At 38.4% G+C, this 16,348-nt stretch overlaps 1 protein-coding gene across 1 annotated transcript in view; it reads right to left on the reverse strand.

Annotated features, from left to right (window-relative positions):
• The window catches only part of LOC129778553 (microtubule-associated protein futsch), a 233,080-nt gene extending 218,244 nt beyond the window's left edge, over nucleotides 1–14,836 (reverse strand). The window contains exons 1-2 of the mRNA XM_055785521.1: nucleotides 14,599–14,836; nucleotides 13,299–14,282 (exon numbers count right to left, since the gene is read on the reverse strand). Of these exons, the coding sequence (XP_055641496.1) occupies nucleotides 13,299–13,605 (307 nt within the window). The 5' untranslated portion in view covers nucleotides 13,606–14,282; nucleotides 14,599–14,836. The remainder of the gene's footprint in view (nucleotides 1–13,298; nucleotides 14,283–14,598) is intronic.
• Between the last annotated feature and the right edge of the window lie 1,512 nt (nucleotides 14,837–16,348).

Genomic DNA, 16,348 nt, shown 5'->3' on the forward strand with positions numbered 1-16,348 from the left:
CTTTGTGGAATTCCGTGATTCAAAACTTAGATGAATGGCTTTCTAATTCTATAGGAACGCTAATTTTTCATGCTATGATATGTCAGTATTTTTCAGTTTTTGAAGTTGTATTCGTAAGCGCTTAAGCGTCCGGATTGCGATGCATTACTATATTATGGAGCATTTAGAAACATTGAGTAACATGCGGTTCAGTTGACACCACTCGGCGAATGCTTCCAATTGATCCTGTAAGAAACTAGCATCGCCTGGTTCCGTATCACTAAATACAATTTTCGATCATTAGAGTACGACAATTTAAGACATTTTAGAATTTTGTTAATATCGTTCATATACAAAAAAAAAACACAGAAATGGTTCGAAGTAAAATTCACTAAGTTGGTAGTCGTCGAACGCTTGGGCTTGAAGTCACACATGTCCTTCGAAACGCAGTGGGCAAAGTTTCGAGCCAGAATAATTAGAATAGTTACCTCGAATAACTTGGAGGTAGTACTTACTGAAGTTATTCCTCGATAATTAGATACATTCCTTTTACTACCCTTCTCGTGAATTGGGAATACGTACAGGCTGATAATTCACCAGATATCAGAGAGCGATTGCAAACGCTGACCAGTTGAAGAATTGACAGTTCAGGAGTATTGGCTGGATTCATTTCATTGGGAAGCATCGTAACTTCGTTTTCGCTTGCAAGACAAACAAAGTTTTGGGAATATCGACCTCTTCTTGATTTTAAATTATTTTGGGGTACTCTTTCGGTCGACCGAGTTATGAAACTCCTGTTCGGGAGTTCGATCGAAAACGGCCAGGTAGTACGTTTTATCGTCCAGAACCCCGCATTCATATTTTGGTAACGAATTCTTCGAACAGTTTACTTTTTGCCTCAAGTACTTCTTTTCATTCCGGTCCGGCACAATGTGCACATGTGCTTTAACATTTCTTTAATCCAGCCTTCTTCTCCACTTTTCGTACATAGGATTGCGAAACATTTGGCGGGAGTAGTCCCCAACGACAGCTTCGCATGTGTTGTAGGATTTGCTGACTTCACCGGCTTGCCACTTCCGGATTCCCAGACGATGGTCAGCCGATGCTATAGTAGAAGATATTGGGATTAGCTTTTTTTCAAACTTTCTCTCAGTGTTTTCAAAAGTCTCAAAAACTTTTCTCATCATAGCATCGAGCAACCGGCAGAGACGAATACAACAAAATAAAGACAACTCAAATCGGACCATTCCAATTCAGAGTTTTGCACTTAGCAACACATTTGGCGATCCATTTTTATTTATATAGATAGAAGATATAGGAGTGAATCATTATCTGAAAATAAATTTTCACATTGAACATACTTACAACGCTTATCACGATATAATTTTAGAACGTTCAATTTTCCGAATTTTCCGAAAGTTTTTCTAATTTTTCTCTACTTAACATTTATCTATGGACAGAATGTGTTTTTATTCCGGACATGGGTTTGTGGAACACAAATATTTGTTTTGATTACTGCCTTTTTTTTTGTCAACAGCTAGGTACAATGCCTGACACTACACTAAATTGATACAATAGTAACTATCAGTCACATTAACTCAACATGCAAAAAATGTTATGTTTTGGTACGATATTGAATATAATGAAAAAGTGTTCGAATTCAAAAGCACTACTACACCAACTTTTAGAGGGCACTTACGCGTCTAATAAACAATATTATTAAACTGATTTTAAAACATACCCCAAACACGCCGCAAATGATTTGAGTACTTCACTATACCTCAATTGGTATGATAAGACATCAAAAACCTATGGGTCTTTTTGCACCAGGTCGAGGCCCCAATCGATGCCATTCTTCGATTTATCTGAGAGAATTGAGGAGTGTGACTATGTAAGGTGTAAGGTTCTCGATTTGGTCGGGGGATTTTTGTTCAAGGAAATTTCTTCCGACTTGCAAGACTGTCACACGTATTCTAGAGATTGCCACTCAGAATACGTTCAAGGCGTGTTATTTGGCATATAAATCTCAACTAAGTACTAGTAAAACCTTCAAACATGTTCAAAAACGGTTCATGTGGATGAAAAGAGCTGAAATTGACAGGTCATTGCATTCATAGAAAATAAAGCATTACTTATCCATTATTTAGTAACCGATAATTATTTTTATTTTATAGAATAATTTACCCTTGAATATTTATTAGTATGTTTTTCCTTTAATTAAAACTTAAACTAGCACTAGATTCATTTTCTAATGAGTTTTTGATACAGTCAATACTGGTAGACCGCAGCCCAATCAAACCGCAGACCGTAGACCGCAGTAATGCTCAACTAGTGATGAGACGGATAGTAGTTTGGCCGGAAACCAGATACCGAATATCCGACAAGCTTCAAGGCCGGATATTCGGTTCTTTATTTTTGAATATATGTCTGGGAGAAACTGCATGTGTGCCTGAAGCAAATAATGGATTACATTTTAGGAAGTAATAAAAACATTTTTACATAAACTTTTACATTAACTATGAATAAATTTTCCGTATATAATGAATATCCCTTAATAGAGTATCATGTTTTCTGCAGGGAATATTGAACAGTTTTTTCTGTTGATAATTTAATAACAGAAACTAGTACTAGTTGAGAAAGAGTAAGTGCTACGAATTCAAATAAGCAAATAACATCAATCAATTGTTTTTATTCAAGATTACAAAACTTGGAACTGTCTTCAGGGATGATAATGTGACAGCGGGTACACTTTCTTTACCATAATTCAAATTAAACGAAGCAAAAGATACGAAACTGAACTAAACCTTAAACGCGAAGCTCACGACACCTTTTGGGACTGTTTGAACGAAGTGAAAATTATAGTCAGCATCGCGTTCAGAAAAAAAAACCATTGCTAAAGAATCAATCACAATCACGTTCCTTAACGCTTGGTTGTCATTAAACTCTAAGCAGTATCCAAATTGACAAGGTTTGCTAGAGTTTGTCTTTCAGCTCCCTGCAGTAGTGATAACACCGAAAGACTGTACTCTGAAGCTGACCTGGTGTACGAAGCAAAGCGTAATCGGTCGGTAAAAAAAAATTCTGATCAAAGTCATAGTGTTAATGAATTATTGTTATGAGTTAACATCAATTCAATTTTGAACAAAATATGATGTATCTTATGTTAATGAGAAATTATTTATATTTCTAATATCCAGTAGCCGGTCAGATAGCAACTATTGGCCGGATAGGCCGGATACCGGATAGTTACAGGATATTTGTTTCATCTCAGGTTTCAACGTTTCGAAGGGAAGATCTTAGTGCCGAAGATCAAAGAAGTATCCCGGGAAAGAGCAAACATTTAAAAATGCATAATTGGAAGCACTTCATCATGAGAGTTCGAGTCAAACGCAACGGAAACTAACCGAAACTCAATAGGTGTAACTCGTCATTCCATTTCGTATCGTTTACGAGCTTTGGACATGATCCAAAAGCATGGAAAATTGGTTTCATTCAAATAGAATCCATGTAGTGTCGAACGGCATTTTTTGCGTACAAACAGATACTCAATGTCAAAAACGGAAGAGGCTCTTGTATCGAATTGAGGGGCTCAAAATGAAAGGGGTGTAAGTGACATCATCGTTTTCTCTACATCGACTCTCTCTTTTGATAATAACATATTCCCAGCTATATTTGACCATGTGGAAGATAGGTCAGAGCCTCATCTATCGGATTCTATACCAAACTCAAATTGGAACGTTTTTGCAGTTGAGTTATTAACTAAAGAAAAAGTTCATGAAGAGAAACCGGCCAACTCACTTACATGCTTTTTCTTTCTATAGCCCTCAATTATTACTGGGCGTGGAAAATGGATCCCTTACGATAATCAGCTTCCAATGCCAAGCTGCACATTCATGGCTCGAAGTTCATGCTATATATATTCGGTGGGACCATCTCAGCGTTATAAAAGTTCCACTGGGAATGTTCTAGCCATTCAAGAAGAATATGAGCTATAAGATGATTTTGCTTCGCGACAACGCTCTGCTACACATTGTTGAAGTCGTTTGAAAATTACATGGAAACCCTTCATCAGGACGCAAAATTTGTTCGGTACAACAATTGAGTCGTTTGAAGCGACCAAAAATGCTTCTTTTCGAAGTACATTGTCAAAATAGGGATTGATTCGTTCTTAGCGCGAGAAGACACACAGTTCATTTAGTAGGGAATACCGGAAATACTACAACGATGGGAAAAGCAATAAATGGACACTCAAACATGTTTTTTTAAATACAATAAAATTGATTTTGAAATATGTGAATTAAACATTGGACAGCATATATGTATATGATGATGAACCTACTTTTGTTTGAAATAAATTTACAAAAAATAAAAATAGATTAGTCTTCAGTTCATAAGCAGTTGTTTATTATTCTGAACGATTAATTTTGACATCGCAAAATGGTAATTTCGTGGAGAATTTGATCGTATCTGACACTGCCCAACGGCCCTTCATCGTGGTTGCCTTCAAACAGCGCAAAATTCGATCCGACTTCGTAGTGATATCGAGGGTCCTTCCCGTCATCATCGCACACAATCCCATTGCTTTTGATTGCATGAGGGAAATTATTGGGCTCTAGAGCTTTCAACTCCGAACGAACGTGCAAGGTGGCGGACCCTGGCAGGGTAATGTGCGGCAGTAGGTGTACATCACTGTACTTAATGTACACCGTGAACCAATGTGGAATACTGTATCTGTACTGAATATTGGCGCTTGTTAGATGTGGTGCATACACGTTGAAAACACCAGGTATACGCGAGCAACAGGCCGGTCCATGAATTTCCTTCTCGTTCCAGCGGAAAACACGTAGCCTCGGAAGCATAAAGTCGAATTTCTTTTGAGGCACTTCGGTGGAAGGCGCAATGCTGCGTTGGATGTATTCAACGTGTAGTTCCGTTAGCATGGCGAAAAGATCCGTAAATTTTTCGTATAATTTCGCGAAATGATCGGCTGTTTCAAACGACAGGTACAGTTTTTCCAGCTTGAACTTCTTCCCGAATATTCGTATTCGATGAAAAATTCGCTCCATTCGATGGGCTGACATCTTCTCTGATAAGTGAACCTCAGCTGCGTTGTACTGCCTGCGGCTGATGTTTAGCACCTTGAGGCAGTTGTTATATTCTAGGTGAAGCACTATGTTTCTTTTTGGCAACAACGAACCGATGAGGTAGTTCCAATTGTGGGATACAACGGTGAGTGCCAAGAGCTCAGCTGTTTGTAGATAGTTGAAAATTTCGTACTGCATTTCTACGGGGAGATCATCAAAGCCTTTGATTGGGTCTGCTCTATCCATGGAAGTGCAATTGAGGGACTCTTTGCTGGTTGATGGTTACGAACCGAACGAGCTGTTACTATTAGTCAACCGAAGACTGCTGATGACAGCCGAACGAAGCTGTTTTTATATGCTTGTGGGAATAGATACCCTCAGTTTTGACGTAGGATTACGTCTTTCGGGAACATATTGGGGTACAAATTGAAAATCGACAATCGAGCACATCGTGAAAATTGTCCAATTTCAAACGCTTATTGCTCAGTCATTTCATGATGGATTGATGAAATTTTCGCGTCAATCGATTTCGGCACTCCATAACAATTTTTTATATTGAAGAAAAAAAATATGTCATGAAACTAATCATCGAACAATTGAAAAATCTCAACCCCTATCCTAACGGAAATACCCACTTCTGATTGGTCGAAATTGACGACACATGCGACGGGTCCCTTAGGCAAGGCGCAAATTGAGACGCATATAGCGCGAGTAACTTGGCGCGATATAGCGCCTGTTTTTGTGGCTAATGAAAACAGATAGAACGGCGCAAATTCGTCAGATGACGCGAGATGGTGGAGCGCTCGTGAGACACGACTCGCGCGACGCTGTGGCTGAACCACAGTTTCTCGTGCTGGTCATGTCGGTTGTGGTAGTTGTGTTGGTGAACAATCATATAGCGCCGTGGGTTTGACACTGTATGGCTGTACTGGTCGGGTGATTGTGTTAGTAAATAAATATATCGCGCAACTCTGTGTTAATCAGTAATTGTCCAAACTGCGACTCAATATGCGCTCCACCACGCTACGTTCGTGGCACGTATGAGTCGTGTTGGTAGACTCGCGTTCGCTTACGAGCGCTATACGCTTCTCAATTTGCGCCTAGCCTTACAGAGACATCAAAACCAAGCTGCCTGGGGGAAATCGTCATTGCAAATACATGAAAGTAGGGGGAACTTTTGTTCCTACCGAAATGTATTCAATAACAGAGACATTAATACAAATCTGCCTGGGGGAAATCGACATTGTAAGTATATGCAAGTCGGGGGTATTTTTATATTGCAAGTAAGGTGAGTGATACGATTAATTCTAGTAAATAAAATTTAAATTTGGAACTTTAATGTTAGTCGCTTCGTGAAATTTCATATCAATGACCGATCGTGTACTGTGTAAAATTTAGTGTAAGCGTAAAATTGTATATGGTAGCAGTTGTGTTAAAAATGACTTGATATATGAAACGATTTATTTCAATTTCCATAAGTAAAAACCAAGGTGTTTCGGCTCGAGAACGAGTCGCTTGGTTTGAGCCGTCTGTTTTGTTGTGTTCATTTTCACCCAAGAAAAGTTTATACGGCGAGAAATAATGGAAAAGTGAAGAAAATTAGGGGAGGGTAGTGATTTCCCATATACTCTACATATAGTATTAAGTGTTGTTAGTCCCATTAAAATTCGCATTGAGTTGAATAAACACTCAGAAAGTTAAAATTATAAAATAAAATTACCTTTTCTATTTCAAATATTTTTTTCTCTATATTAAAGTATTATGTTTTTAATGATGAGAAAAAATGATTATTGTGTTCGGTATTGGTGATTATTTCATATTACATTGGTGAGTTTTTTTTCTTTATTTCATCCATACATAACACAGGAGGCATCTCGTCTAGGATCACAGAGGGCGAATTTCATCATATCTCGTTCCACTTCGGTATCTTTTGTCTGATACGCGACATCCAACGACTATTTACCATCCTTCTGTCATCATCACTCGGTAAACACTGGTGGAGTGAACAAACAATACCCAACAACCAAACAAAAAGGCTCTTTTCAGGACCACCAAATCATTATCAAAGGGTTTAACGATGTAATTCTTCAAACATATCCAAAACCAACAGATAGCCTAACGGAATCCTACGTCAACTATGCGGTCGTGTCTCGGACACAACCTTCCTGTGACTTTTTTATTTACGGGTACAGGTATCTATTTTTGTACCCAGTAGTCCAGGGTGACTGATTTGAAGTGTCACTAGTCCGAAAGACAGTATATTCTTTATTTGTGAATGGATCATATTGTCCTTAACCTATTAACAGGCAGCTTTTAGAAAAATCGAACGGCAAATTTGATAAATTTTCATGTTCGTGGAAAGCAACTATACGGGATTGTTTTTGCACGAAATGACACCTCAATTAAATCTCCAGCACTGACCATCAGTTTCATTTCATTTTGCATAACTTTATTGGGCAATAAATTTGGTTTAAATCAAATGTTTGCGTTTTTGTTCAATTTCAGTAACAAAATCTAATAAAATACAAAAATATGTGAACACAGTACTCCTTTGATAAATGAACACACATTATTATGTAGAATAAAAATCATTTGATTGAACCTCCTGCGGGAACAAAAATTTGGTAGTATTATTGCAACTGCATGGCGACAACATTTTTCTGTGTTTCATTTAAATTGAATGATTTGTGTCTCTAAAAACACCTTGATCTACATCGTAACTCAAGCGATTTGATGCAGGAAGCAGGCAATTTTATAGATACAACAAAAAAGTTTGAGCTGCTGGAGCATGAATTGAAATCTCACTCTCAGGTGTCAACATGCAGAGGTCCAAATACAAATATTTATTTTGGCAAAATTTCAACCAGATCTGACTCGAGGGAACCATTCACTCATAGTGAGGACCAGAGATCTTTCTTAAGGGAGGACCCAGCCTAGTTTTTTTTTTCATTCAAATTCAATTGTACTTCAAAGGTACTTTGCTGCGAAACTTGATATTAACGCTATTAACTATTATCAACGAATTATATTATCAATTAATATTATCATATTTATTACGTATTATTCACGTAACTATTAATAATAATATACGCTACCTGAAATACATTGACATTTTCGAATTTAAAAAGACCGCACTGCCGTTCTACGCATAGTTGTCCCATGTTACTTTTTGACAATTTTCACTTTTCTTCATAAAATGATGTTTTTATTCATAATCCTCAAGAAAACACAAAACAAACTTATTATTTGTTCCTAGCATTAAAATAAACAACATCAAGCCCAATGATCCTATGTTGATATTCTAGACATAACTTTCCCACCATGTATTTTTTGTAGATCCATAATGAATGAATCGGTTCAAGTACAAGCATTTGATGTCAAGCTTCCAGCAAAGGTGTTGTAGATCACTGCATTCTTCATAAAACGATGTTTTTATGCATAATGCATGGAAAAACACGAAAAAAACAACGTCAAGTTCAATTGTCCCATGTTGATATTCTAGGCATAAAACGATGTTTTTATGCATAATGCATGGAAAAACACGAAAAAAACAACGTCAAGTTCAATTGTCCCATGTTGATATTCTAGGCATATCTAGGCATAAATTTTGGAACCTGTAATCAAGCATGATTGATTCTGTGAGGGAAATTTTTCACATTTCATCAAACAATAGTTTACTGCTTATAAAAAACGCGGTGTATTGTTAAATTGAAACGCTTAAAGCTTCTGATAGAGAAATGTGTTTGAAAACTTTGATTGCGTTTTTCTCAGTTGCTGATTTTGGAACATGGGACAACTATGCGTAGAACGGTGACGCAGTTCTAATTTTAAAATCGAGCGCATCGTTTTTGTGTAGGAATTTCATCCTACTACATGGGTTGATCAAACATTGTTTTTTGATGGGAAACTTCTGAGCAATCAATGTAGTGGTTGAATGTTATTCCAAACTAATGTTTTCATTACAAATCCCGGGACTTTTCAGCCCATATTCATTCTACTTCCTTAATTTTTTTTATCCTTAACTTCGAAGTATGAATTTTGATGGTTTGGGAATTGTTTTTCAAAGAGACCTGGTTCAGACTTTCCCATCAACACGAATGAACAGTCAGAAGTACAACGAAATACCTCAGAATTATTTACTGTAGTATATGCACCGAAATCACTGTGATGGTTTGAAATTCCAATAGGATAACGTATCAGTTCATGAATGCTGGATGGGCGACAACATTCACCATAGAACGGGGGCTTCAGATTTTGGGCTGGTTCCCTCGAGCTTGTTTCCCGGATCAAAACCATTACGTTTATCAGTAAGATGTGGGGTGTAAAATAAAAATAAAAAAAAACTAGAGGTACCTTCGGCTTGGTAATCATTCGTTTGAAGTTGTATCTGAATTAATTCCCAATGAATGGATATTTTGAAATATTGCTGAAAAGTGCAAGCACTATTGTATGCTTCTTTCGTGCATTCTTGAACGTTCGTTCAACACAGTAGTAAAATTGGAACAGGATTGCAAGCGAGCAAGGTAAAAATATATTATTTTGATGCCTACCGACGACATGCATCAACCGCTGAACAATCATGACTGAGTGGATTTTCAAGCAGAGACCTATATTCATGATTTTTTGTGATTTCAATAGCTCGCCTTCAAAGCAATTTTTTGGCTATACAAACATCACTCGTAGATTTTTTTTCGAATGAATTGTTTCTCATACTACTTAGCTCACCGAGCATAGAAATTAACGCTCAAAATCGCCTCTTTATAAAATCTCTCCGCTCAATGTTGGTTTCTTATATAAGAATAATTAGCTAATCCTATCGGTAAAAATAGAGAGAAAATGGCAGTTTTCAGTATATCTCATTTCACTCCGGCAGCTTTTATCGTGATATGCACCATCCAAAGTCAAATCGCCATACTTCAGCCATCATCACTAAATTGTACCACTGGTGGAGTGAACAAACAATACCCAACGATTGAACCAAACGGTCTTTTTTAGGACTACCAAATTTTAATCAAAGAGTTAATAATAGAATGTTTCAAACATATCTAAATCCAATACACTACAAATATCCTAACGTAATCCTACGTCAACTATGTGGTCATGCTTCTGACACAACCCTTCTGCAACTTTTTTTTTAAATACTAAGGGAGAGTTGCAACAAAATCACGCATATTATCGGACCTTCTCAGGACTACCAAAAATTTCTACTGAAAAGCTATTTAGAAAATTTAATTTCCGCCTAGGATAATATCCGAGATGATGAACAGTTGAACTGAGTATAATAATTTTGCAGGCGTGCAGGCGCAAATCGGAAAATTTGTTTTTGCGCTCGGTCGTTTTTCCGTCTGAAAAGTCGATATTTGACATTTTTTTGAGATAACTGTAAATTTCGACGTGTCATGCAATTTTATGACATTTTGCATCATTTTTTTTTGAAAGCCCCGATTTTCCATGATTCTTTGGTTCTCCAAAGACTCAAATTTTAACGTCTGCGACACTAGCAAATAAACTCCGATTGAGCTAATATTTTGCACTGGGTATTTTATCGTGCAAATCAACATTTCGCACGAAGTTCCATATGAAAAATCGAGATGATCATTTTCATTGACACCCTAAACCATACGTTTTGTCTCGTATTCCAAAAAAAGACTAAGTCCCAAAGTGTCGATTTTTGACGAAAATTTTGTTTTCGAGATGACAGTAGATTCCGACGATTCATGCAATTTTGAGACATTTGGTATAAAAAGAAATCGAAAAAACAATATTTTCAAGAAAAAGAAAACAAAAGTGAGCTACCGCGAAATCGCAGAAAAATATGATACTTCGATCGGAGCGATTACGAAAATCATGAAAAAGCATAATACGCTGGGCACCCGGAAGTCCGAAAGTGGAAGGGGTCGTAAAACCTCGGTTCACACTGGTCGCCTTATTCGCCGCTTGGTTCGATCGGATCCCGATAAATCTTGTCGGGTGTTTCTTCATCAAAATTGGAGAAGTGCTGGTCAACCAGGCCATGTTGTATCGATCGAAAAAGGTAGTGATCGGACCTCCCATCTCAGCGTTTCCAAGTATGTTTTGACCGGTATCGCGACATGTGGCCGAGCATTTTCGTGCTGCAAAATAACGTTATCGTGTCTTTGTTCGTATTGTGGCCGATTTTCCTTCAGTGCACGGCTCGAACGCATCAATTGTCGTCGGTAGAGGTCCCTCGTAATGGTTTCATACGATTTTAGCAGCTCATAGTACACCACACCCGGCTGGTCCCACAAAATAGAACTAGGTATCCATACGTTGCCCGGCGTATAGGATTGTAGTAATGGACCCACTTTTCATCGTCAGTAACGATTCGATGCAAAAAAAACTCTTTCTTTTATGCCGTTGGAGCAGTTGTTCGCACTTGAAATAATGGCGTTCGAAGTCTCGTGGCTTCAATTCATACGGCACCCAATGTCCTATCTTTCGGATCATTACTATTGCTTTTAAACGATCCGATATGGTTTGCTGAGCTGCTCCAAGTGTATGTGCAAGTTCTTGTTGCGTTTGTGACGGATCTTGATCGAGTAAAGCCTCCAATACTTCATCTTCAAACTTTTTTTGGTGGTGCGGAACGTTCTTCGTCTTCCAAGTCAAAAATACCACTTTTAAATCGTGCAAACCACGTCTGACACGTTCGCTCAGTTGGAGCATGGTCACTATAAACTTCCACCAAAATGCGATGACTTTCTGCAGCTTTTTTCTTCATATTGAAGTAATGAAGCAACACTCCCCGCAAAAACACTTTCGTTGGTACGAAATTCGACAAATTCGAAGTAGCAAAAAACTATGTTATTTACGATTCAACTTTCTGACATATACTGAAAAAGACGCGCAATGACGGTAGCTTTCCAACGACTGTCTGGAAATTCGCTTCAATGGAATAATAGTCAAGTTACACCATTTGTTGTAAAACCGAAGAAACTTACCTATACACCTAATAAAAAACATAAAGGAACGTCCGCGAACTTGGTGCCTGAAGTCTGAGCGTCTGCTATCCAAATTAACTCAAGGAACAGTTAAACAGTTACAAAAGAGGAGGATCAGCTGTTTTTTTTCTGGAATAGGGTGGGTAATCTTATCAAGATCGGGGGAAAAATGCCTGATGATGATGATGAATGTATTGGAGAAAAACTCGAGAAAATGAATATGAAAAGCTATATTTAGATAATAGATAATGACCTCAAGCATACCTCGAAGGTTGCGAAGCGCTATTTCCAGTCCAAATAGACTAAAATGCTTGAGTGGCCACCCAGTCCCCAGAACCCCATTGAGCATCTATGAAAAAGTTCATTTTATTTGCGGAGAAATATTAACGATTTTTAGACAGGTATTAGAATAATAATTTATTTGCATTGTTTTATTTCCTTCGCTAGTTCAGTAATTGAAGAAAAAAAATATTTGAAGAAAAAATAAATTGGAGTAATATGAGTTTGAATTTTCAAATTTGTAATACACACAAATTTCTTCGGACAATGCGAATAAATTATTATAAATGAGAGGCTCAAAATGAAAGGGTTGTAAGTCACATCATCGATTTCTCTACATCGACTCCCTCTTTTAGTCATAACATAGCTGCCAACGCATTCTCAGCTGTATTTGACAATGTGGAAGATAGGTCAGAGCCTCATCTATCGGATTCATTTAACCCGTTTTCTGTTTGCCTGTTTATTTTTTTCTTCAATGACAGTTTCAACTAATAACATTTTTAAATCTCTTAAGTGTTAGATAACGCTGGCTTCACGAAGCCACATTATTTAAGAATACCAATTCATAGATAATTTAGTCAACATTTGAATCCAACAACCGCAAAGTTAGTCAAGTGTGTAACATACATATAAAGATGAGTGGACTACGGCAGAAGCTTCCCAAACATATTTCGATGACTCAATTTGATGCATTGACGCCACGAAAATTTGAAGTGAACAATGGGATCACATTAATATTCACCTCGAGGCTATTAATCAGATGAATATTCCATGAAGCGCCATGCAAGTGAAGCAAACGTGTTTCTGCACCTTCAAGGCCCAGCCACTGTTTCTAGTATCAATTTGTATCAATTTAACAATTTATTGTGCTTCTGAAACCTAGAACCGATACTTTCAATCCCCTGCATCAAAATCCACAATGATAACCGCATATGACGTAACTATAAACCACCGAATTCACATCAGTACACTCAGTGGACCGGTTGGAACTCACCTTTAGTAAGTCGCTGCAGGATGATATCCTTGTGGTCCTGCGAGTGCGGCTCACCGACAACGATAAGCAGATAGCACCCGGTTAGAGGGCTGGGTGGCCCAACGCCGATAATGCTGGGCGGCCCGTCCGAGCAGCCCGCATCAACCGCATTCTGGCTACCAGCGCCACCCGCGTCACTGCCTCCGCCACCTCCGGGGGTCGAGGACCCACCGTTCATGGTGACTTCCCCGTGGGGATCATTGCCACCGTTCGTGACGACACCATCCGTGCCGTTCAGTTCGATGGGACCGCTTTGATCCCCCGACATCTCAGTGGCGGCTGGTTTCGACAGTTTGACGATCGGTTTGAACGGTGGTGATGCTCAGTTGGTACTGTTCGTCCCCGAAACCTCCCGGATTCGCTATCACTGGCTTATCTCACACGGGTTATTTCGCGAAGTGGTCCAGTTCTGAAACGTCACTACACTTTGTTGCTCGTCTGAACTATGATGGGTAAAACGCGGTGTGGATGTACTGTATGTGTGCGTACGTGTGATCCGAATATGGCCGCGCCCGTATCAGGAAAAGTGTCTTCAGGATCTGTCAGAACGAGCGCAGTTCACTAACACACTAGCCTTGTGCCTTGGTTTTTAGTTTCCCAACGCCGCAAAACACCACTCTTGATTTCTCCCACCCAACTGCTGTTTGCCTTTTTTACCCTCTCCCTCTCTCTCTCTCTCTTTCTCGAGACAGAACAGGCGAATGAGAGTTCTTCAACCTTTTCCAGCAGTGTTCACTTTGGTCCTTTTACACTCTTTCCACACTAAAGTCGAGCGCGCTCTCACTCCCTCACTTGCTCTGTCGATTATCGGAACACTCGCAAATTGCTCTTCTCTCGCACTTGCTTCACCACCAGTTTTCCACCGTTTCGACTGCCAAGGCGTGGAAGGGAACTTTTCCACTGCTGCTTCTTCTTGCTTCCCTACAGGGATTCGTGGCCGTTTTCCTGTGACACACAGACAGATCAATGAAATTTTTCCTTTTTCCACCAATTTCGAACGTTCCGAATAACGAATGAAATTAGACGTATCACCAATGGAATCAGCTTGCTTTTCTCGTGAACAATTTTGAATAATCCGTGAAGGATTCGTACGTGAGAAACTCTTGTTGGAAAATGGAAAAATTAAACAAGCACTTTTTTCTACAATTTGGCTGTTCAAACGAAACTAAAAACAACAATTTTTTCTACAACGAAAAAATAACTTTTGCTTAACGTGAACGGGGAAGATTGTTTGACAATCTGCGATTTTTTTTTGTCTTACTGTTTAATGTTATAATTCCGGTTATTCTTTTGCTCTTCGCTTGTTGTCTCCACTGTAAGATAGCTTGTAACTTGTAACTTTTTTTTTCTTTATTTAAGATGCTTTATCTGCTGTTCAGTACTGGAGAAGACACTGCGACCGGCGTTTACAGAGTCTAGGAGCCAAGTCACCACTTTCTGCGAATCCGATTTCGATATGACACCGTAGAAATATGGTCAGCCACAGCAATGCTCGATTCAAGCAATCCAATCCCCATTCCAGACTATTTTCTCTCGCTCAACGGGGCTCTCTCGCACGGCGCACTGGTTTTTATTCGAAGGGGGATTCCTTGCGCATGTCTGCACGGCACCAGTCATCACCACGGGAGACACGACTGCTCGCGAGCACGTGCTGGAACAACGATTGCTGCTCTCTCCCATCTTTACCGAAAACACAACACCACACAAAAATACGAAAACCAAAATTTTCTCACCATACAAAACTCTCCTGCTTTCTTTCTCCCTCTCGCTGCGATTTCTGCATTTCGATTGCATTCGTTCCAGCGGGGGGGTTTAAATCCAGTTTCCAACCACGAAGCAGCGAAATTCGTTAATATGCAATTTTGAGACATTCTCCTGCGCTCTCCAAAAACTAAACTAATTCTTTACGCTACCACAGGCCACCAGGGATGCCGGTTCGACGGAATATCCGATTATAAGCTTGATGTTTATAAACCCATTGGAACATTCCTCGATGTATCGCGTCAACCGATGCTGATGCAATCGAACATGTGATCTGAACAATTTGCAAATTCAAACATAGACATGCATTCGACGAAACGAATAAAATGAACATCATCTAGAAGTTTCAAGTAATTTTGAAAGGCTGTTACTTCGTGCCAAATGTAGATAATATATAAGGAAGGTGTATTACTTATGGAGGAAATATGTCACTAACTTAAAGAAATTTGCGAATAAACGCTCTATTTTGTTCAAAAGTATACAAAAGTATACTTTTTCCAGCAGTTTGAACTCTGTTTTGAAGATGCTCACTAATATTTCGATGAATAATTGACAAAATTGTACAAAAAACTTGTTTGACAATGCCACTTCTTTGCACCAATTCAGCCATTCCATGCCAAACCGATATAGTGGTTCTCAGATTTTCGTCAAAAGGGGTAATTTTGTTCTTTATCGCCAATCATAAGACCCGTTTTTTAAATGTTTCATTAGGGTGCCCATTTCCATTTCAGGGTGGTCGGAAAAATCCGAAATTTTGTTTCACTTTTTTCCAAAAATGACTTTTTTCAAAAATTCACACTTTTTGAACCACTGAACCGATTTATATGATCGACATATCAAATTGAAGCCAATGAGCTGGCCTTTTATTAAAATATTGATAAAATTGAGTATTTAATGATTGTAGTCATTTTTTATTGTTTTCATGGCTTTCGACTAGAGGGCGCTATATTTTTAATTTTTTTTTTTTGAAAGCTGAGGATTTTTTACATAACATATCTCGATATCGAAATTAATATTTTCTTTCGTTTTTCAGATATGATTTTTCAAAGTTAACCGGTGGCTCGAAAAATCATTTTTCCACCTTTTTTCTCCAACAAAAATTCATAACTTTCGAACTATTGGACCGATTCATATCATCAAAATATTATGATAATAGTGTTCCTGGAGTTTCGTAATAAGTGTACCCAGGGTTGCAAACTATTATTTTGAAAAATCAGGGAGAATGAAAATAAAAAGTCACAGGAAGGTTG

The sequence above is a fragment of the Toxorhynchites rutilus genome, chromosome 3 (genome assembly GCF_029784135.1).
Source record: "Toxorhynchites rutilus septentrionalis strain SRP chromosome 3, ASM2978413v1, whole genome shotgun sequence".
NCBI classification, from domain to species: Eukaryota; Metazoa; Arthropoda; class Insecta; order Diptera; family Culicidae; genus Toxorhynchites; species Toxorhynchites rutilus.